Genomic DNA, 24,099 nt, shown 5'->3' with positions numbered 1-24,099 from the left:
TGGAAATAAGGTGTACATTTTTAACAGTGAAGGTAATTAACCATTGGAACAATTTCCCAATTCGGGGAGGGTAGTGGATGCTCCATCACTAGCATTTTTTAAATCAAGATTGGATATTTTTCTGAAAGATCTGCTCTAGGAATTATTTTGGGGAAGTTCTGTGGGTGGTGTTACACAGCTGATCACAGTGATCCCTTCTGGCCTTGGAATCTATGATTCCTTCCTTTCTTCTTTCTGATGATTTGAAACCATGTTAAATCTTTCCTGCACTGAAGTGAAACAGAGTGTGATGAGTACTCCTGTCTTCCTGAAAAGGCTCAGAGGGAGAAAGTAGGTCTTTTTCCTTTTCCCCCTCCACTATCAGTCCAGGATTCGGGGTGGGAGTAGGGGTGTTTGTCTGGACTCAGTGTCCTGCTGAATAGCAGTGGAAAAATCATCCTACCGCATAGCACTTTGCATATGTTTATGTTTTAGCTCATTGCCTGTTCTGTTTCCATGCTCTCAATGGCTTCCCCACACTCCTTTCTGATTGTGTGAGGTTTAAAGGGGGACCCTCAGATGTGTAAATAATCTTCAAACTATTGAGAACTCCCAGGTCCTTCCTGTGCTTTCCAAGATAATCTTCTAATGATCATTAACTAAGTGGCAAGCCCTGAATGGTTATTGTTTTTATAAAAACCACAAGGGAAGGTGAGCACTGCAGGCTGATTGGGATTCAGTAACCCTCTTGTCCATTTTAGAAGTGTGCTTTATTTTGTTTTCCTTGTGCATTTTTGTTTTTAAATACTGAACAGTTTATATCTGTACTGATAATTTCCATCTCTACCACCCCTCCCCCACCCGCCAAAAAGGGCCGTGAGAATATATATGTGTGTGTGTTGGTGTGAGAGGGAAAGGACTAAGGCTAGTGTTGATCCTTCTGGCTGTTTTAGGGTGGCTGCTGAGAGTTGCCACTTCAAAGAGTTGATTGCACTACAGAACCTTCAACTGGGCACTGTTGAAGTAAGGACTGTGTTTTGGGAACAGAGAAGCTTTATATCTTTTCTACACTTACACAGGCCCTTTACGATGGAGCCATCTGATCATCTTTGTGTAAAAACCACTACTGTCCTTTTGCTGTATCCATTCAATTCTCTCTTCCTCATATTGCCCCTCCACAATGACCTGCCTCCTCTGCTTTTCAGCCATTTGACTTTTATTGTTCCTTTTTGTTTCAAGTAATAAAGGTTACATCTGCTAATGACAACTCTGCATTGAGCAGGCAGAGAGAAGATGAGGCATGTGAAAGTATGGCTGGGAGACTGCAAATCCCACTTTGTTTTGGGGCATGTGTATACTTTAATGAGAGTTGATTTGGGGGTGGGGGAAGTTTGAGCTTTTGGTCTGGATAAGACTTTTTATTTTTGCACTAAGTATGACTGCACTGCATTGCACTACTGAAATGTATTTACATGTGGTGGGATTGGAAGGGTACACAAGGGCCCAGTGAGGGAGAAGAGAAGGGGTAGGGACAGAGCATAGGGAGCAGCAAAACACTACATCTTTTCAGATCCACCTTCATCTGGCAGGATAACGCTGGCGATATCTTTACTCCAGGCAACTAGTCAGACACTGAGACAGCTCCACTGAATGTCTTCTGTCCATCAGTTATGGGAGAAAGAGATAGCACTGCAGATGAAACTAAACAGGCATCCTAGGACAAGTGGTTTCAAGGTGTTATAAATCTTGTTTTTCAGCCGAGTTTTCTATGTGGACTGAGGGAGATCTGGGAGAGCTGTTCAATATGAAATTGAAATCCCTGTTCTAGGCTTCAGCACAAAGTCACTAATCTCTAGTACAGATACAGACAAACTCCTAGAAGAGCACTTGATTGCTCTGTATCCCTAGTTTGAATTCCTTCAGTCACAGTATGAACTCAGCCCAAAAGGTGAAAAAGGCTACCAAAGGTTGGAAGGTCATTGAAAAAGCACTTCTTTTAGAGGGCTGTTAAGGGAACAGTGCAATAAACAAGAGTCATGAACATGTGTTTTAAGAAGTGCTGGTCAAGCCTTTGGGGGGGGGGGGAATGGAATGGAACCACCCCAGATTAGAATATTCTTGCTTATACAGAACATTCTTAGTGGCATTTATAAGTTCCTTTTGAGATTGCTGAAGGGATCAGTGTTCTAAGATTCTTTCATGTGGCCCTCAAGTGAATAGCCAACCTTAATGGGGTCTTTTGGCTGGAACCAAACAGAACCCTGAGCTGAACAAAACCTTTGTACTCATGATGTAGGTTGGTCTATACCTTGATTTTAACAAGCGTAATACAAAAGAACGGTTAGTAATATGGAGCCAGATTCACCCCTGCTGTAACTGCATGTGAGCCACAACCTCACAAAAGATTGTGTTGAATCGATCAAATGTTATAAAATTAAAGCATGGGCATAACCTCTGCCAAAAGGGTAGAGATTAATCAAATTACTCCAGGTACGGAAACTCTGCGCTTCACGGAGTAGAGCAAGCACATCTCCTCCAGTTCTGCAGTGCAGAAGTCAACTCTTGGAACAAAACGGTCATGGAGTGAAGATTTCAAAAGCTGAACAATGGGAGTTGAGCACCCAACTAACTGGCCATCTGTGCCCTTGAAATCCTCCCCATTGTACTCCACAAGCCAACAAATTTCACAGCAGATTTTAGGTTGAAAAATAACATCTGGCTTCACGGGCACCTTGCGGTGAATTAAGGAAGAATTGGAGCTGAACCCTACACTCAGAAGGGGGTCACTCTTATTTAGCAGGGTGTGTCACAATGCACAGCTAATTGCTGCTGGTCAGTCTCTTCGCTTGAGAAAAAGATCCCGGACCTAGGAGTGTTGGGGAGGTCTGTTGCAGGGGCTGGGAAGAAACAAATCTATCTGGTTTGAAGGGAGTGTCTCTCTATGGGGCCCTGAAGTGCCAACCACTGGTTAGCTTTAACCCACCCCTTCTGGTAAAGTTCAGGAGAGAATAATTAGGGATGTCTTCTGCTGCAGTGAAGCCAGCTGCATGTGTTGCCAGTGGCAGTCCCATGACTACGCCAGAGAAAAGTGAAGCTGAGGGTTGACTGAGCCTGCTGTGTCCAGAGTGCCTTTTCTGCTGTGGTAAAATAACAAACTTCTTTAATTTGAGCACTTCTGGCTGATTGCTGCAAACTCCTTCCATGAGATCTGACTGGACGTTGGCCATCTTTTGGCAGGGGGTAGAACGCCGCGTGCCTGCACTGCTGTGATAAGATGACATTTTTGCACTAGATTCTAGCAAATAATGCAAACTGGAGACTTAAAGGCCCTGTCTCCACTGGGCTTTGAACCATGCTCAAAAAGTAGGTTTGAATTCAGGTTCAACTTGATTCCAGCCAAACCAGTTTCACCCAAAGTTTGGCTAGTGCTTGCAAATGAGGACCAGGCTAGTTTAAAACTGCTTTTGAAAAGCACATTCAAGCCTAGGTTCTTTCACAGTGCCACCGCTCAATCAGGTCCCTCCATGGCCTTAAGCATGGTTGTTTATTTTTAATGTTTTTAAAATAGGTTGTTCCCAGTTACATGTTAAGCCAAGCCACATTTGAAATCAGTTTAACTAGACCTGAGATTAAATACAAAACAAAATTTTCCAGCATGGTTCCAAAGCCCACTCTAGAGTGAGAAACTAAGGCTAACTTGAGGTTTATATTAAGAATCCAAAACAAGTACTGTCAGCTCGGGATGCCACATAATTCAATGGCCTGTGTTATCTCCAGATGGAGAAACACTATTTTTCCACAATCCTCCTCCACTTTTCATCGTGCTTCTTTTCTCTTAAGCCCAAATGGCATTGGCAGTTGGTTAGATCCAAAACAGGACTGCGCCTTACTAGTTAATCATCGTCTTGTCTATAGATCTTCTCTTCCTAGTCATTGAGAAACACTATGGATGCATGCTGTCCAGAACTGCGTGGCACAGCTAGGGGGTCAGTAAGATGCTGATGGTGTTTGCACTATAACGGCTCTGCGAGCAGTAATTTGACACCGTAACTGTGGCGAGGGATGGGGGAAATGAAAATGACACTTTTCGGAAAAGGCCCAGAAAATATCACAGAGCCATAGTGACAGCTCTATAGCTAAGCTTCTAGGGAACATGGTTGCGGTGGTTGGTTATGCTTGAACACTATAAAGGCTGTTTTCAAAACAGTAGAAAGGTTATGCATCCCTGCTCATAGGGTGACCTTGCACATTTCCCCAGATTAATCAGCCACTTTAAGGAGAAGGCTGGGAAATCTCAGATGTTCACACTGTCTGGTGCAGTCTTACTTTAGCTCCAGAACTTCAGTCTCTCCCTACCTGGCCAGCCTCATTCTTGTTAGACAGTCTGTGTTCTGCACTGGCCTGATGGGTTTTAAAGGCTACCAAGAAGACCAAAACACTTACTTGACCCCGCCTACATGTCTTGGTGTCCCCCCCTCCCTTCCTTTTTGGTTTTTACATCAAAGCAGCAGTGTGATTAGTGGTGAGTGGATGACAGATAAATTGTTAGTCCAAATGACAAGCTACTATGCTGAGTTGGGATTGGATTGCTGAAGTCCTTGAGGAGTGCAGCAGAATCTAGAGGCCAGGCTCAGTTTGCTGGGAGGTTATAGAAGCCTATAGCTTCTGTTGCTTGCCTCGCCGAGATTGTTTTGTTCAGTCCCTGCTGGCACCCCTGTTTTAAAAATGGAATCCAGCTGTTCTGTCTTCTCTCTTCTGCGCCGGGGCTATGTTACTAACCTCTCAAGATAAGTTGGTTTTTATTTTGCTGTTATTAACGTGTCATTCTTCTGCAGACCAAAAAAAAAAAAAGAAAAGAAAAATCAGTTTCTAGACATATAAGACGAGTGAGTGAAAGGTGACAATTGACAAGAAAAGGTGAGCGAGAAGCAACGGTTAATCAGGTTAAGTTAGAAATCTAAGCGTAGCCATACCTATTTCTTAACCAGTGCTCACGAGTCAACCCGTAGTGGGGTCAGGTAGGTTTCTCTGCTCATTCATGCTTGTATCCTATATATATATGTTCCTTTTGTTTGTTATTGCAGATGCACACAAGGTTGTCTTTTACAATGTCTGATTTTTATTGTATTGTATTTTTTTAATCAGTCTGTTGGTTTCTTTTTGAAGGACGGGGGGGGATCCTTTTTTTTATTTTGAATTTTTGAGAAAAAATGCACTGGAAGTAAAATTGAAAACATTTGACTGTTTAAAAGGAAATCACACACCCACCTAAAGGAACAGGCTAAGAAAGATATAGCCCCCCCCCACCCTTCCATATTTTAGAGGATGTCCTCTAAAAAAGGTCCCTGTATATAGAAGCTAAAAAGACCAAACCCAAACAAACAGCCCAGAGAAGCGGTGTTGATCCCAGCAATGCAACTGGGAGTATCTAGCACAGAAGGTTTCCAGGGTTGTACAACAGTTATGAAATCCAGCCCCACATGGGCCAAATTCATCCCAGCTGTAAGCAGCTATCACTGATCATAATGGTCCCTTCTGACCTTAGTATCAATGAAGTAAGTTACACGAGGGATGGATTTGACTATATGTGTTCAATCTACAGCAAGACTTCCCCTTGGCACCCCAGTCCCTATAGCCATTTTTGTAATTGATGTCAGAATGGTCTTTTGGTTGTGTGTCCTATTAGCATAATAGCCAGTGGAAGTTGCTCAGAGTAGGCAAAACCCATTCCCTATTGAGTAAATGGGTTTAGTGTGCACCATTTATGCATAAGTTTTTCCTGTCAACCTTCCAATGTAATCCGCCCCACTGGTAATAACCGATATGATCAAACACCGGTGCTGAGATCCTGCCCTTGCAGGAAAATTGACTTTGAGTACTCAAAACAGTAAAACTTTTCCATAATCTGATCCAAAAAAAGTCCCCCGCTCCCTTGCACTTTCGGGGAAAGTCCTCTGTGTCTTTCAAAATGGCTACAAAGTTCCTTTGCAAGTAAAATAAGTAGAACAACCTCCCATGATCCTGTTCTCTGTATAGCTCCTTCAGCCCTGAACAATATCCCTTCAGCACGGTTCCTGTCACTTGAATACAGTAGAGCTGTTGAAATAAAGTACAAAGATGCAACATTTTGAAAGGCAGATGATTTCCCCTCATGCCATAGTCTTTGGCTTTCCCTACATCAGCTCATGATATTTTCTAGCCTGCTGGCTTGAAATCATGTGTTAAAATGTTTGCTTGCTTCTGTTTTGTTTTCAAAGGAGGGTATGTGGGTGGGGAGAAGGCAGGATCCACTGTTTGTCACATCACGGTCCTAATAGTTGGTTTGTATCTTCCATATTTTATGCAAAAACATACATTTTAAATCAATAAATAATTGTGCCCTAGGCTGAAAGATAAATGTTTAGGAAAGGAAAAAAAAAGATGTCAGATTTTTCTCTCTACATTTTTTTGAAGATTTATTTGGAAAGGAAGGGTACATATTTTTGTTGTGTAATATTTTCTATTTTTGAATGCATTTTCTTGGTACAAGACTTTTGTGGATTTTTTTTTTCTTGTGAAGACATTATTTAAAAAAAAAAGAAAAGAAAAAACTAATTGAAAAGTTTGCCCTTACGGATATGCTGCAGTTCTGAGGTTTTAAAAAAAATCACGATGTGTTAAAGTTGGGGGATTGTATTGTTGGGTTTTTTTGTAATTGTTACAAGAAGAAGTTTATATCCACTGCTGTTAAATATTGTTTCAGATGAGTAAGTAAAGGGATTGTTATTTTTTTTTAAGAAAGTTATTTATGAAATGTCACAAACACTGGATGGTGAGTTTGTGTGGAAGCATTTTACCACCTTGTGTCTTCATTGAGCTGTTGGTGACCCTATTTTCCCTTCCTCTGCCTTATGACTTTATGAATGAGGTGAATTCAGGGGCAGAGGGGTGACAAGGTAGAGCCTGATGGGGGCAGGAAGCAGAAACAAATGAGTCTTCAACACAGAGGCTGGAAAAAGGAAAGGCAAAATTGTATTTTGGAATCCTGCCTATGATGTGATCAGCCAGCTTTATTTCTCCTTCTCATAGCAGCGTGAGGAGAGAGGCTTAGAATGCAAGGGTCTGAGTGAGAATAGCGGTGCTCATATCTATGTCTGTAAATGACACCTCAGTTTCTCAGTAACCATGCCCCTGCTCTTGTAAGCCCCACCAAGCTCGCCAAGTAAGAGCACCTGGAACTTTGTGCCCAACCAACCCAGCTGAGACCTCTGGGCTCTGTAACTTTGTTTCCAATTGCTTTCTGTAAACTAGAGCTCTGGGATGGGTTGCAGTTTCGGCCACCAAGTCCAGCTTCCTTGGCGTTCCTGCCTTCCATTAGTGGGGAGCCCTGGCTATCTGTTAAGTTGGAGGGATAAAGGCTGTAGGTTGCCACATAGCTTCTCCGTGTTTCCAGCTTTGAAGAAAAAAAAGAAGAGGGCTAAAGTAAGAGTAAAGCTGTGATCTAAAAGCTCCTCAGTTTGGAGGGAAGGGAAAGGGACGACACCAACAGCTGTAATAATCAACTGGAGATATGTAACTGGGCTACATTCTAGGCCAACCAGAATCTTTTCTGTTGTGGACAATAACAGAGCTAAATCTTGAGACTGTCAAACAGACAGAAAGCTGAACAGTGGCCTTCAGTTCTCCTGCCTTTTAGTCTCCCTCGCTGCCTCTTTCTCTGTCCCCTGAAACTATGGCTTTGTGGGCATCCGTTCCAGTAAGCACTTTTTACCCTCCACCTAAACTGCCCTTGCTTTCAAAACATGGGGTTCGCTCAAGACGGACTAAAAATCACGTGCCTTCTTTCCCCCCTTTTGTAATTAAGCCACCTTCTCCCCTCCCCGCCGCTCACACACGCACGAGACAGAGGAAGCTGTCAAAAGTGCTACTTGTCTACTGGCATCCAGCAAAACAACATGGGGGGGGAATATTTTATTAAATCTTTTCTTTTCACACACTTACACAGATCTTCCCAGGGAGACATCTTCCTTTCCTTCCCTCACACCCATCTCATCCACAATCCAATCTTAATGGGGGGAGGGGGAGGTTTGCTCACCTTCCCATCCTAGCACAGTGAAACAATTTCTCTCTTGGGGAGAGTTCACACCACTTAAAATGTTAGTGACAAGGAGGAAAAAAGTTTGTGGCCTTATGGAAATGATTTTTAACCCATGATTTAACCCTAAAAATGGCCAACCCATTTGTGCCCAAAGTTTGTATCATTTTTATAATCAGCCTTTAGGACCTTTTCCCTCAGTCCAGCCTGAGGGTGATGGTAATGATGGAGGCTAAGCTGGTAGACTAGCAATTAAATTTGGACGTTCTAGTCTTATGCGTCCCTTACTCTACTGTAAGTCAATCAAGTCCAGAGCCCTGCTGTCTGCTTGCTTTACTTACATCCTTTCCACTGCATTCTCTGCTTTACTAGTCAACTTGAGTATCATGGTGACCCAATGGGAGGTGGCTGATTTGGATTTCATATAGTTCTGGATCTTTTAGAGGTGGAAGGGCATAACAGCCGCTAGAGCAAATGAAGCTTCTGATGGGCTGACTGCAGTATTCCTAGGGTCAACAAACCCCATCAAATCATTGTAATACACCTGTGCTGTCCCCGGGCCAAAGATGAAAAATAAAATGGCTCTTTGGCTTAATTAAAACTGAGCCATAACTGCTACTGTTCAAAGAAAGACTGTTTAAAGGGAGACTTTCAGAGTCAGTAGCGCCAAACTCTGACCTACTTTCCCCCACGTATTATATTGTTGCATATAGTCAGGATCATTTTTATGGCGGGGGGGTAGGATGCATTGTAAGGAGTGGGGTTTTTTTGTTTGTTTGTTTTAAGAATTAGTGCTAGAATCCCCCTCCTCTAGCAAACCTATAACAAACACGTTTGCACCTGGAATGTGAATGTGGCAAGAAAGGAGAGGGATTTTAAACCCAAATTTCCCACAGTGTTGTTCTAAACAATAGCAAACAACAATATGAAAAATTTCTCAACATCATGAAATGATTTGGAACATCATAAATATAAATAGTTGCTAACCTTGGACAAGGACTTGAAATTTCTACTTGAATGTTAAGCTCTAGAGCAGCGGTTCCCAAACTTGTTCCGCCGCTGGTGCAGGGAAAGCCCCTGGCGGGCCGGGCCGGTTTGTTTACCTGCCGTGTCTGCAGGTTCGGCTGATCACGGCTCCCAGTGGCCACGGTTCGCTGCTCCAGGCCAATGGGAGCTGCTGGAAGCGGCGTGGGCCGAGGGACGTGCCGGCCGCCACTTCCAGCAGCTCCCCTTGGCTTGGAGCAGCGAACCCCTGCCGCTGGGAGCTGCGGATGTAGCAGGTAAACAAAGAGGCCGGCCCGCCAGGGGCTTTCACTGAACAAGCAGCGGAACAAGTTCTCTAGAGCATGGGGGGAGAGAATTTATTCCCCACATTATTGCAAATACTGGGTGGTGTGGAGACAAATGGTGCATTCCTAGAGGTCTTTGGTGCTGACTGGGTTAAAACTCTTTTCCAAGACCTGGATTTAACAGTTAATGTGCACAAGACTAACCTGTATCACATGCAATATTTTGATGAGGGGAGGAGAGTATCGTGGGAAATGGATTGGTAGGCTGGCTGGGTAGTTGCTCCCCAGCCCCAGCTTTCATAAAGTTGTGACTTCTACAGTGCCTTATTCCTAAGAGATGCTGGCACTCAAACACAAACCCCCCTCCCGTACACACACAAATCCGGCCTCAAAAACAACACAAACTGAGGGAAGAGTCCAAGTGTACCTTAGGGTCACACAGAGGAAGGGTAGAGGTCATGAGCAAAAATAACTGAAGCCATGGTGGGAGTAATACAATCACCTTGAAATCTGGAACATTTCAAACATTCCGAATTTGAGCAATATCTCTTCCACCTCTCCTCCCACCCTCCCCACCAATGGTGCTGCTATACTGCAGGAGTCCAGTTTGCCCAAGAATAGCTGCCCATCCAGAGGCCTGTCATGCATGGCCCCATTTGTTTTTGGCATGGTTAAGTCCAAGGAGGTTTAGATGAGTCAGGCTTTTTCCACTACTAAAAGTGTTTTCCATGGGGTACATGAATGCCATTTATTTTGCTTTAAATGCACTTTAAAAAACAAAACAAAAACCAGTGCTCCAGTCTGTTTCAAATACACAGGAGGAAGCTAGTGCATGAGTGTCTGAACCCAGTTCACTTTATCTCCAGTTAAAATACACTCTGTGGTGTATGTATGTATAGAACATATGGATACGTACACACATACCTGTATCCATAGCCACACACCGAGACACACAAAGCTTAAGTAGAGAGTCTGTCTATAGTTAAGCTCACAAAACCAGATGCTACACGAACACAAAGGCAGCAGAGGAATTATGGTTGGGCTCTTGAAACACATCACAAAACATGAAAACAGCTACTTGCAAGTGACTTTGGTTCTTTCTGTACGTTCAATAACTATCGTAGGTGTGGGCTGTAACCAGAATAAAAAGGAACGGTGCTAACTGAAGGCAACTGAATGAATGGGCAAAAACCCTTTCGGTCCAATAATGCAATTCAAGTGCTACACCAATTCTCAGCTGGGTTGTTTTGGGGTTGTTTTTTTTTGTCTCTTGTTGTTGTTTTTTTTAAAACTAAAAATAGAAATCTACAAAAATACATGCTCCTCCCACAAAAACGAACCCTGTCCTGAAAAAGCCCTTGTTTATGGAAGATGTCAGATCTCAAAACTCTTGGCCTTGCTCTCAATCAGCCCATGCAAATCAGTACTTTTTAAATGTCTGAAATGAAAAAAAAAGAAAGAAAAAAAAAAAAAACTTGTTGAAGCACCTTAATGTGGCTTCCCATTCCAGGAGTGGTAGCCACCTTTTTCCTTTGAGCACCTTATTGATGTGTTATGCTATCTGCTGTCTTTTTGTTACCTGTTGGCTGAATGGCTGGCTGTTAACATGTACACACATGTGCGGGGGCGAGGGTATGGCTGTGTGTGCGCCTAGTGCATTCCACAGGCCTTTCTATGAAATGCACACACATGCACGCACACCCTGCTGTGAGATCTGTGTGTGTGTGTGTGTGTGAGAGAGAGCCGCTCCATCTATGTTCCCGTTCTTCATTGGATTGGTTTGAATTTAGAGGGAAATTTCTTAACCCGTCTCTGCCCTTTTTGGCGGACAAAGTTAAAAATTCATAAATGGCTGAGGGAGGGGGACATTTCCTTATTGGGAACAAAGAAATTCCCAATAATCATTCAAAGCTGAGTGAATGGGAAACTGCATTCAGGCCTAAATCCTGCAGTCTTTGGGCAGGCAGCACCCCCTCACCCCCCCCCCCCGGCGCCCTGCTTTCAGTGGCAGTTATGCCAGAATAAAGACTTCATGATTTGGTCCCCAGTAGGCAAAGCTGCTTCTCAGGAGACAGGTCTTTGCCTCTAGCAATGTGCGTTGTTGTGGTTGTGTGTGTTTTTATACACTCACACACATTGAGACATGGTTTGTGAAGATATGAAGAGCAGGTCAAAAGTTTGGAGGGGTTATGAGTTCCTTTTGTTTCTCTTATTATACTCTGTAAATGGTATGTCAGTTATTAAACAAGCAAACAGAAAATTGTTTAAAGAAACCCTTGCATACGCCTTTTCTATCAAGTGCTTTAAAATATAGAATCAATACACACATCCTGCCAGTTTTTCTTACAGTGAGAGTATCCTTACCTGCCATTTAATATTAGCCTCGTATTTTTCTCACGTATATTTACCTGTGACTTGTATTTGTTATTTAAAACAGAAAAAAAAAGGAAAAAAAAAAGAAAATTAACTAGCGCTTCATTATACTATATTATTATTATTATTATTATTATTGTGACATTTTGGAATACTGTGAAGTTTTATCTCTTGCATATACTTTATACGGAACATTACGCCTTAAAAAATACGGAAATAAATTTTACAAGGTTTCTGTTTTGTGTGGAAGAGTAATTGATGTTGCTAAGAATGATGTTTGTTTTTTTGTTTTTGTTTTTTTTTTGTTTGTTTGTTTTTTGGGGTTTTTTTTAATGTTACCAGCACTTTTTTTGTAAGTTTCACTTTCTGAGGTATTGTACAAGTTCACACTGTTTGTGAAGTTTGAATATGAAGGAATAATTAAAAAAAAAAAGTAAAAAAATTGGCAGGTGTCTTTGTGGGTTTATTTTCCTCCTAGACTATACAAGGTTGCATGTAAATACACAATCCTGCAGTTGATAGGACAGAACCACATTGGCGCACACACTGTATGACTACACTGCAACATTTGACTCGGGGGCTAAACTTCTCCAGAGGACCCTGTAACACAGAGAAATCACTGAATGGAAGCTTAATATCACAAAATATGGCCAAAAAAGAGGCTTCTTAAAAATAGAAGCTTTTTGGTCAAATAATATTTTAAAAATCCATTACAACAGCAGACTAAGTAACCTGCCCTGCATCTTCCCTTGCTATTCCAGTCCTTGGCTCCTCACACACAGCTCTGCCAATGCCCCTCCATCCTGATCTGCAGTCCCCCTGCTAGTCCTGTCCTGGGACCCCTTACAGATCAGCTAGTGCATCTAAGTCTTAATCTGCAATATCTTTACTATTGTACACCCCCTGTACAATTCAGCTTCTATATTTCAGTCCTGAGCTGCAAAATCTTGGTTCAGTGATTTGTATAAACCTACTCTGAAGATAAGGCAAAGGTCACCAAACTTGCTCATTGGTGACCTAAGTCAAGTTTGAATCCAAGACTCCATTGGTAAAAAGGCAGCAGTGGCTGCTGGAAGTTACATGATTTCAAGCCAGAGCACAAGACTTGCCAGGCAGGAGATGCCACAGGAAGGTCAAGCAGGAGCTGAGAAGGCAGATGCCCTACGTATCCTAACCTATCCCTCCTCCCCAAACTCAATTACTAGTTTTGATTTTTCTTTCATGTCCTTAGCCAAATCCTGGTCCCACTGAAACTAACAACAAAACTCCCAGTGATGCAACAGAACCACAGTTTCACCACTGGAGCACACTTTTCAAATATGGAGGCTTAATTTAGGGCACCCAGTTCTGCACTTGGATTGAGTCCAAATGCATAAACAAGGTATTCTAATTTAGATGTCTTCTTGTGAAAGTTAGGGGACACACACACCCCTCCTTCCTTGGGGCTTTTGGTTTTGCCCTAAAACTTCAAGACAAGATATCTTCCATTTGTCATAAGCCTGGAAATGAGATCCTCCTCCAATGGGATGCATGAGAATTATCCCCACAGTCCTGGCAAAGCAACATCATTGCTAAAAGATGAGGGCCATAGAAATACATTGGATAATCATTTCCATAGCAGGGGTTGAAAGAGCATTTTAATGGAAATCTAGACTTTTTTTCCTCATTCTACAGCCAGGAGGCGCTCTTCTCAAAACAAGGTAAACTCACCAAATCTGCACCGCGAGGCCATATTGACAATCCAGGGACATATTCCAGTGGGTCTCAGCCTGAGGATTGCAACCCCAAGGCATGTCATTAACCAGCAGGGTCCTGTGGGATCAAAAGGCTGCTTCCCATTATCCAGCAGGTCCCATATGCAAAGCGAGTGGCAACTGACTGCCCCACAGCCATTTTCATGCCTAAATTCTGTTGCTAGTGAATGGTGCTGCACTGACAGCTTTGGAGACTGAAGTCCTCTATCCATCAGATCAGGTATAGTCCAAGCAGCAGCAGGTGGGTTGGCACCATTCCCACACAAAGCCCCCCAGTTAGTGTTCTTCAGCCCTGCTCGAGAGACCATCTCCAGAGATGAGAGGAGAAGTCAATATCCATGACTCAGTCATTACCTTGCTTCTCTACTGAACCAGTTTTCTTCCCCCAGTTTTGATGTGGTCACTGGTACCCCTAGAAAACTGGAGTGAGACCTCCATGCAGCCCTTCAGCTAGTAACAACTTCTTGTCGCTACTAGCCTGGATGGGATTTTGAACAAAACCCTAGAAGGTAAAGGCCTTCCCAATCTCTTGATTTATCCAGTGCAAACACCCTGTGCCTGTACAACAGTGCTCTGTACTTCTCCCTTCCACCACCATCACCACACATACCCTTTCTCTTGACCAGCCAACCTCCAGACCGTTTTACAGGACTTAATAGGAGGAAGCAGAAAGGTTTCAACTAAAGAATTGATGCAGGAATGCTAAGCTTCCCCACAGCCAAAACTCCCTCCTCCCCACCCAGCTACCCCATTTGTACCGCGGTGCGCCTGCTGCTGTGGCTTTTGTATTACAGGACATTGAAATAGTCGTGACCATCATCAGACTCCTCCTGAGCTCCCACGCTGCTGGCAGGTGCCACCCTGGCCTCTGCTGAGCTGCCTGTGGTAGGGTTTGGTGAGCTGCAGTCCTGCCCGCTGCTGCTGGAGGGCGCCTTCTGCAGGACATGGGATGGCACGTGGATCTTCCGAGTTTGTTTCTACAAAACAAAGCCACACGGTTTTTTTTCCTCCAATCATTTTAAACCAGAAATGGCCCCAAGGGCCATTGTTCAGATCCAAACTTTCCCAGAAATCTAGAATCTAGGCAGGATTCCTGTTTACAGGTTGAGATCAGGCTCATCCTTTTATTTAAACAGCTGCTCAGGTTTCCACCATCCTTCCACCTCTTTCCTAAGAGAGAAGAGCGATAGAGGAGGGTGTGTTATGGAGGGGTTGAGAAGGTTGGGTATGAAGGGGGCCTGAGATGTGCCCTTACACTGGTGGAGACCCCCTGAGAAGCAACCTCACCTTTGACTGGTGTTTTGTAGGGTCCTCCATGAATCCAGCCCTCAGCCGGTATGGAATAAAACGCCTCCCAGCATCCACCAGCCCCCTTGTCCAGTGAAGCAGGTACGGGCCCATGAGATATGCCAGCATATTTGACAACTTGACAGATTGGGTCCCCCATCTGACAGGCCCTCATACCTAGCGGGGGACCCCAATCTTCGCCAGTGGGATGGGCAGGGGGCCTGAAATGGACCCTCACACTCAGACCATTCCTGCAGGAGTTGAGAGGTGCCCACATAGTAGCTAGTGAAAGGAAAGAGGGGTAATTACTGAGACACACTGTCACACTTCAAGGGAACCTGAAATATGCTCTCAGCATGGAGTCTGAAAGAAAGGGGGCCCAAATATACACCCCCTTCTCTGCTGACTCTGAAAAGGTCTTCACACTCATCTAAGAGGGGATGCTGAGATGCATTCAGCCCGGATGGGGAAACATGAACTGTGCCTTCACCCTCAGCTAGGGGAATAAGGAGAGACCCCAGATATTACATCATAGTCAGGGGATGGGTGATATGAGCAATTCCCTCACACTCAGTCCAGGTGAATTAGGGTGGTCAGCAGAGCCCTTATACTCACTGGGGAGTGGGGAGGGAATTATGGGCCATAGCAAAGCCCTCACCCTGAGCTGGGTGCTGACTTACTAGAGCTCAGGGTCTGGGATGATTTCTTGGCCATGCTGGGTATTTTTCAGCAGATGCTCAAAATTCAGCCAAAACAATTGAGTTCTTGGGGCTGTGGGCTGCAGAGCCAGTTTAAGGGGGAAGGGATAGTTCAGTGGTTTGAGCATTGGCATGCTAAACCCAGGGTTGTGAGTTCAATCCTTGAGGGGGCCATTTAGGGATCTGGGGCAAAAAAAAATTGGGGATTGTGCCTGCTTTGAGCAGGGGGTTGGACTAGATGATCTCCTCAGGTCCCTTCCAACTCTGATAGTCTATAAGGTGAATACGCTAGGAAGCACAATGAGTAACTCTAAGTGAATGCTGGAGTTGGGGACAGCAGAGATCTGTCCACTTAGACAAAGTTGCATCAAAGTCTGCATCAAAGTTACTCTGCATCTTTATGTTTAAATGTACATGTGTACATATGTAAATGTACACAATCAATGTAATTAAAGATTCACTAGCTAAGAAAAGTAATGGGATGAATGGAAGGGGGATCTGGTGACCTTATTGAAACTATCTTCCGGTTACCTTTCTCCTAAGGATCCAGACTATGAAACACGTGAGGAGCAGAACTCCCAATATCAGGCTGATTATTATGTATGGAAGGTTCTTCCAAAGGGTCATCTCCTCTGATGCTCCTGAAATTAAGTGAAGAGAAATGTGAGTTTGGCATTAAAAACACCCTTGGTCACACTCACCAAAGGCATGCAGAAGTGGGTACAAAGCTACAGCCGTGCTCCTCAGGCCTGATGCTAATCTCACACTTTTTTTACACCTGTGTAACACCATTGACTTCATGAGAGTTACTCCATAATTACGGTTGTTTTAATGAAATCAGAATCAGGCCCCACATGTCCATGCTTGACAATGAAACCCTGATAGGAGGGCACTCTACCTCCTTCTTCCTCAGGACAGTCTGGATCTTCGTCCAACTGGTTTCATCTTAAACAATGTTGGGGGGTAACCTGGTGACTATAAATGCCCCATGGAGACCACCCTGTTTAATTATTTCATGCATAATATAACTCAAAGATATGCTGTATCCAGCTCAGGACATTGAATCCTGCAGCCCAAGTCAGTTTCCGTTTCTGAGTAAGCAGAGCATCTCCAGGAGAAGAGGAACTGCTGACAACTGTACCAACAAGCCTTCCTTACTCCAGCAGAGATCACGGGCACACATGTACACCAACACTTCAATGGGGAGCCCCATCCTACGCTGACTGTGCTCAGCAACTCCTAGGAGAAGCACTCATTCCACTGCAGAGTCAGCCTGTAGTGAACTACCTGAAATAAACCTGGACTATAACGCCAACCTTCAGTAAAACACAAAAACAACCTGTCCAACTGTCACCAAAACAATTCTTTTTTCAAATCTCACTTCGGTAGGTTACCACCAGGTGACAATTGTTTTTGGAAAGCCCTGGAGAACTGGATACCAAAAAACTGGGTGGGGAGAGCAGGATGGGAAAAGGAGGCAAACATGGTACCAATCTGCTAAAAAAAAAAGAAGAGTGATTCTGGCAGTTACCGCCCCGGAATTCGGACTTCTAGCTCTAAGGAATTGTAAGTGATATTCCTTGGTCTCAACAAGTGCCTCACCCTCTGGTCCCTGTTGCCCTGGATTTGAGGGGTGTGTATATCCCAGAATGTGATCAAGCTAATTGCAACCATATTATGTGCATTCAACCATCCTGAATTAATAAAACAGACCCACCACACAGTTAAGGGTTAGTTTGGAGACAGGCTTTCAGAAGCAGAGTCAAAACTAGCTACAGTTTCTGCTAATCAAATGGGAGGAGGGGACAGACAAGTCAACTGAGACTGAAAACCTTGGTGGCTGGAAAACCTTGAATCTAGATGCCTCTGATATTAAAAGTGTATTGAAAATTAGAAAAGTGATCATAGAATCATAGAATATCAGGGTTGGAAGGGACCTCAGAAGGTCATCTAGTCCAACCCCCTGCTCAAAGCAGGACCAATCCCCAAATTTTGCCCCAGATCCCTAAATGGCCCCCTCAAACCACTGAGCTAACCCTCCCCCCAAATGACCCCTCCAGTAGGGGTCATTGTGACCTGTGTTTTGCAGACCTTAGTTATAAAAGATCAGCTAATATAATGTGCTTTGGAGCCGTCCTCTGAAGCCATCTTGAGAGACATTTTCCCTGACACCCTTTCTCCCCAGCAGGTGAGCAGCTGGCCACTGTGAACCTGCTGTTAAGCAATCAATACTGTTTCAGACAGTAGATAAATATCTGGGATGTTCTCAACCTATTGCTCCTGTCTGCGTGTGCTTAAATCTAATACACTGCAGTGTTGGACAAGAGCATGGTCACTTGCCTTTAATCCTTTATCAGACAGAATTGTTGTGTTCCTATGATTTATTCCTGGCCCACCGAGAGTGAAATAGTTATGTTGCCCCTGCTGGAGGTTCTGAAAACCCCAGGTAACACCCCCACCAGCCGCTGTATGCTTTCCTCTCTCCCCTCAGCAGCAGCAGGCCCCTACAATGAGAATTATACCCTTCTATTAAGGACAGAATTTGGCCCTAATTAGCCTTCAAACTCCCTGTATGTTAAGTATTATTAGAGCCAAATCCCCAAACCAAATCAGGGGCAGATCACTTCCTTTCTCTGTCCCTCTAAATGCAGTCATCTCTACCAATCACTAGACCATCCTTACTTTTGTAATTCAAGTAAATAGATCCGGCAGAGCACTGAGCTAGTGAAAGGAGAAATGGCAAGTGAAATTGACCACAAACAGAAAGTGACATTGGCCAATCTAGCTTTATTGTCCAAGCTAAGCGAGAAGAGCAAAATGTAAACAAACAGTACCAAAATGACAGAATTGATTAAAAGTAAATTAGATCTTAAAACCTTTCAGCTTTAACAATATAATTTACTAGTAACAGAGGCAAAAGATAAATGTTAAAAATAATAATTTTGGCCATATCACCCATAAAATGAATCTACTCTAGGGAAAGGATGAGGGTATTTTGGATGATGCTAATTCTTCAATTGCAAAATAAACTTGCTAAAGGTTCCTAAAGGGGTAAATTTTCAAAAGTGCCTAAAACACCACTCCTAGGCTCCTAAATAGAAAAGGGTGACATTTTTCAGCTAGAACTTTTTTCACCAAAAAAAAGTAGATTTGAGTCAACTGAAACATTTCAAGAAGTCATATTAAAAAATTGTATCAATCAAAAAAATTCATTTTGAACTGTCAAGACAAAATGTTTCAATATTTTATTCGAAGCATTTTTTTGTTTCAAAATTTACTTCAATTTTATTTTTTTAAACGTTAACAATCCTCACAATCATTTTCAGTCAAACAAAAAGTTTCATTCAACCTAAAACAAATTCATTTTCGACTTTTTGGTTCATCAACTTTTTCTATTTTTTAATGTTTTTTGGTTTTTCAGTACAGCCCACAAACTGAAAAAATCAGTTATTCATGCAGCTCTTCTCCTACAGGCTTGTCTACATATAAAAATTAATCCAGAATAAGATAGGATGTGAATTTAAAGCAGTTTCGCTATTCCTGATTAACTCCATGTGTGGCTACTATTAGGGTTTGTCTACACTGGCACTTTACAGCACTGCACCTTTCTCGCTTAGGGGTGTGAAAAAACACCCCCGAGTGCTGCAAGTTTCAGCACTGCAAAGTGCTGGTGTAGACAGTGCACCAGCGCTGAGAGACGTGCTCCCTTGTTGAAGTGGGTATTTTAGAGCACCGGGAGAGCTCTCTCCCAGCGCTGTGCCGCGACTACACAAGCCACGTTAAAGCGTGGCCATGGCTGCACTTTAACGTTGCCAGTGTAGACAAGCCCTTATTCTGGAAGAAGAGTATTTTATTATGAATTAGCTTAATCCGCTTCCAAAAAGTGCCTTGTTCCCTTTGATTAACATGGAGTTAATCAGGAATAGCTATTCTGAAATAACACCCATGTAGACAAACCTTGAGTCACTTAGGTGCTTTGGAAAATTTTACCCACATTCCATATATCTGAGTTATCTGTAGTTTTGTTGGCTCACCTGCCAGTTCCAGGAACATTCTCCCTTCATATATCCCATAAGGGAAGGTGTGAAATTCACAACAGTAATCTCCAGTGTCATTGACACCTAATAAGTGGATTGTTATCCCGTACTCTGCTGCCAGTGATACCTTCTCAGTGAACACCGGCTGGACTATGCCTTTCTCTTTGTTTAGATAAACTGCAAGCGTGACCTTGTTACACCTGTTCCAGTTCACCTGCGACACAATGGCATTGGTCAAAGAGAGAGAACACCGCAGGGTGATGTTGCTGTTTTCAACTGCAGAAACGTTCCCAGCTGTTAGAATTTTTTCAGTTGTGTCCCCTGGAAGACAGCAAACCAAAGTGCAGTCATGAGAGTGATGCAGTGTAGGGCTCCCAGGCAGCTTGTGAGAGAAAAAGTTTGTTTGATTACCTAAATTCCCACTCCACTGCAGTCACTGAAATCAGATAAAACAAGCAAAAACCAAACAGGGAAGAACTACCAGTATATCTGAGAAGAAAGGGAATTCTTTGTGATGGGTTCGGTCACAGAGATCCTCTTGGGACTGTCACCTGATGTGCTGAAATTATCTCTGAGCCTGTTTTCCCTGCCATCTTGGGACTCCAGAACACTGCCTTGTTGAGCCAGACACACTAGCCTGCTGCAACACAGACCCAGGATCTGGGCCATGCCCCCAAAGCTGCAGACTTTAACTAAAAACAGTGCAGCAGGTTACCTGTCTCCAGCACCCAGACACACAGCTCCCAATGGGATCCAAACCCCAAATAAATCCATTTTACTCTGTATAAAGCTTATACAGGGTAAATTCAAAAAATTGTTCGCCCTCTATATCAATGATAGAGAGATATGCACAGCTGTTTGCTCTCCCCAGGTAATAATCACTTGCTCTGTGTTTATTAATAAACAAAAGTGATTTTATTAAGTATAAAAAGTAGGATTTAAGTGGTTTCAAGTAATAACAGCAAGAACAAAGTAAGTAACCAAGCAAAATAAAGCAAGAACACGCAAATCTAAGCCTAATACATTAAGAAACTGATTACAGGTAATATCTCACCCTCAAGATGTTCCAATAAGCTTCTTTCACAGACTAGATGCCTTCCTAGTCTGGGCTCAATCCTTTCCCCTGGTACAGTCCTTGTTAGTTCCAGCAGACATCTCAGGTGGTAAGCAGGGGTCTTCTCATGACTGGCAGCCCCTTTTGTCCTGCTCCATCCCCTTTTATAGCTTTGGCACAAGGCAGGAATCTTTTGTCTGTGCTTGTCCCCACCCCCGCCTCATCAATGGAAAAGTACAAGGATTAAGATGGATTCCAGTATCATGTGACATGGTCACATGTCAGTGTAAGACCCCTAGTCTCCATTCTTTCTGGGTTGGCCCACAGGTACACAGGAAGTTTTGCGGGTAAATAAACCATTTACAACCAATTGTCCTAGTCAATGGGAGCCATCAAGATTTTAAACCACGATTAATGGCCCACACTTTGCATAATTACAATAGGACCTCAGAGTTATACTTCATATTTCTAGTTTCAGATACAAGAATGATACATGCATACAAATAGGAGGAATATGTTCAGTAGTTTATAACCTTTGTTATGATACCTTACAAGAGACCATTTGCATAAAGCATATTCCAGTTACATCATATTTACACTCATAAGCATATTTCCATAAAACATATGGAGTGCAACATCACATTCTTCTCTTATCCTAAGAGAAGATGGTCCCAGAAAGGGAGGGCTCAGATCTCTTGGTGGAGCAATGTATGGAAGCCCAAGATTGAGTGGTAGTAGAAGACCAAATTGCTGAGGAAGGATTTTCTCCAGGTCAGGGAGGACTGAGAGAGACGCTTATATAGCTGTATGCAACTGCCATAAGCAAACATCCCAAAAGTTTCAGATTAGCACTCAAATGTCCAGGTACTTATCTCAAACTCATTTAAATGATCAAACCTCCTTTGGCCTGGAATTTGGGAAAAGCCAGATTTGAAATATTATTTGGTTTCAGAAGGTTTGGAAAGATATCAACAACAGTTTTTTGGAGAATTGGGTTTTTGTTTATTTATTTGATTGACTGTTTGGGGTTTTTTTGTGGGGTGGGGAGGAAGGAACTGTGGGCAGTTTACTCTTATCTTTGAAGCACTATGTACAGAATCCTGCTGGTGAAATGATACTGATGTAGATGACCCATAGTTTGATCTGCTAGGGCAACTTCTATAGGATGAAAGTCTCTTGAGTGTACAAGTGTGTTTGATTTTAAAATAAATAAATAAATAAAAAGTTGATTCATACCACTAGTTTATGTTCCCAGAACTAATTTCACACACACACCCCCCATGCCCAATATCCCTTCCTGTCCTCACAATTTCACTGGACTTAAAACCTGGAAACAGATGCAAAATCCAGTTGTGCAGTCACTCATTCATTTAGATTGGTTCAGGCATTGTGGCCAGAGCAAAAGAACCAAGTAATGGCTCCCGGACTCTGTTCCTGGCTCTACTACTGACTCTCTGTGTGGCTTCAGGTAAGTCACCTAACTGCCTCATGCCACAGTTTCTCCATCTGTAAACCAAGGATAGTAATGCATCTCTAACTGAGTTACTGCACGGTTTAAATTGTCAATGTATAAAGTGCTTTGACACTAAGGATGGCCAAATAACTGAATTTTCAGGTCTGAAAAAACAAAAATTCTTTTTGGGCCAACCCAAAACAAAAGTGTTCCAAAAAATCCAAAATAAAAACATTTTGACTTTTTACTTTGGAAAGATATTTTGTTTTGGAAATGCCAAAATGAACCATTTCAACATTTCTGATTTTTTTTAAACCAACACAATTGTCCAAAATTGACCTGAATTCATGCATTGTATTGGTCAGCCCAAATGTGCATTTTTTTGGCCAAAAAAAAATAAAAGTTTTGTGAGAAAATTTTCATCCAGCACTAAGATCTTTGGATGAAAGGTGCTATTAATAACAACAATAGAAAAGTTAAGTATAGCCTGCATTCAGCTGTACTAAAATGCATATTGTTTGCTTGCATTCAGTTTACCAAACAATCTAGATTACTCAGTATCAATGACCTGTCCTCTTCATTAAATACAATTCCCCCAATCTTTGTCATCTGCAAACTTTACCAGTAATGATTATGTTTACTTCAAATCTTTGATAAAAATGTTAAATAGCAGATGGCCAAAAACCTATACCAGCAGGACCCCATTAAACAAAACAAAACAAAAAAACCCACAACACACCTTCTAAAATTACATTTTAAGGTCTCTCAGTTACCCAGTTTCTAATCCATTTAGTGTATACCATGTTGATTTTCTATCATTCTAGTTTTTTAATCAAAGTGTCGTGCAATATCAAGTCAAATGCCTTATAGCAGTCTAGGTATATTACATCAGTACTATTAGCTTTATCAACAAAATTTGTAATCTCATCAGAAAAAGATATCAAGTTCGTATTGACAAGACCTATTTTCCATAAGCCCATGTCGATTAGCATTAATTATATTACCAGATGGCTGGGACAGAGCTAGCAAGGTAGCTGTACAGTTTTACTGTGATTCCTATAATGAGCAAGACTAAAAAGAAAGCAGCTGATGGAAAAAAGAAGAGGGACCCAAACCCAAGAAAATGATAAGTCTGCCAACAAAACTACAGATAACTCAGATCTATGGAGTGTGGGCCAAAATTTCCAAAGCACCTAAGTGAATCAGGGTTTGTCTACATGGGAGTTATTTCAGAATAGCTATTCCTGATTAACTTTGTCTTCCTTACTCAATTTCAGATGCCACCAGCAACCAATAAAGCAGAGAGAGGTCAAAACTCACTTGCCCAATGTCACCCCGCAAATGAATGGTAGAATTAGGAATAGAACCCAGGATCCCTGACTCACAAGTCTCTGCAGTAACTTATAAGAAATCATAATAAGACAGAAAACTCCTAGAACTATACCTGAAACATGTAGGAGAGGAGCCATATGCCACAGCAGCTGCCCCACAAGGAGAGGATAACCCATGCTACCAGAGAATCACAAAAAAAGCCACTGCTTGCTCTGGAGACTGGCAGGGCTGCCGAACTGCAGCTGTGAAAACACCGCAAAGTTCGAGTCGGGGGCGAAGGGAAAGAGCTTTGGGGCAGGTGGGGGGAGTGAACTCCTTCTTGATGCAACACAAACCACAGAACCGTGGAGAGCATGTTTCAGAAAAGACAACACAGAGAACGCTTTACAGCAACAACAGGCAGTGGTTACTTGTCACTGCAGGTGACTCAAACACCGCTTTACTCATTAACCAAGGTGCCCTTATTTAGGCTTCCTGACCACAAACTCTGAGAAGCGGCTTACGGGAATCCTGTGATAACTGATTTGAGCAACAGCCCCTTCCTCATTCCCTTGTGTGGATAATTACTTTTGAAAGATCACCATGAAGTTCCATGTCACCAGGAACTTAACCTACCAAGCAAAAAGTTTCCACCTTACAAGGAATCAGTGAGCTCCTTCAGGCACTGAGTGCTAACACGGATAACTGATGTTGCTATTGCCTTGCTCCGGTTATTCCTATCAGACAAAAGGCTGGTCTTAAACTGAAGCCAGCAGGTCACTGCCCTGCC

The 24,099-nt window shown here is 42.8% G+C and overlaps 1 protein-coding gene across 1 annotated transcript in view; it reads right to left on the bottom strand.

Annotated features, from left to right (window-relative positions):
* Positions 1-4,494: 4,494 nt before the first annotated feature.
* The window catches only part of TIGIT (T cell immunoreceptor with Ig and ITIM domains), a 43,691-nt gene continuing 24,086 nt past the window's right edge, over positions 4,495-24,099 (bottom strand). Inside the window, exons 3-6 of the mRNA XM_075124600.1 lie at positions 19,489-19,812; positions 15,986-16,095; positions 14,228-14,446; positions 4,495-4,808 (exon numbers count right to left, since the gene is read on the bottom strand). Of these exons, the coding sequence (XP_074980701.1) occupies positions 14,258-14,446; positions 15,986-16,095; positions 19,489-19,812 (623 nt within the window). The 3' untranslated portion in view covers positions 4,495-4,808; positions 14,228-14,257. The remainder of the gene's footprint in view (positions 4,809-14,227; positions 14,447-15,985; positions 16,096-19,488; positions 19,813-24,099) is intronic.

The sequence above is a fragment of the Caretta caretta genome, chromosome 1 (assembly GCF_965140235.1).
Source record: "Caretta caretta isolate rCarCar2 chromosome 1, rCarCar1.hap1, whole genome shotgun sequence".
NCBI classification, from domain to species: domain Eukaryota; kingdom Metazoa; phylum Chordata; order Testudines; family Cheloniidae; genus Caretta; species Caretta caretta.
Note: the sequence above shows the minus strand (reverse complement) of the source record. Positions and strands in the feature narration are given on the sequence as shown.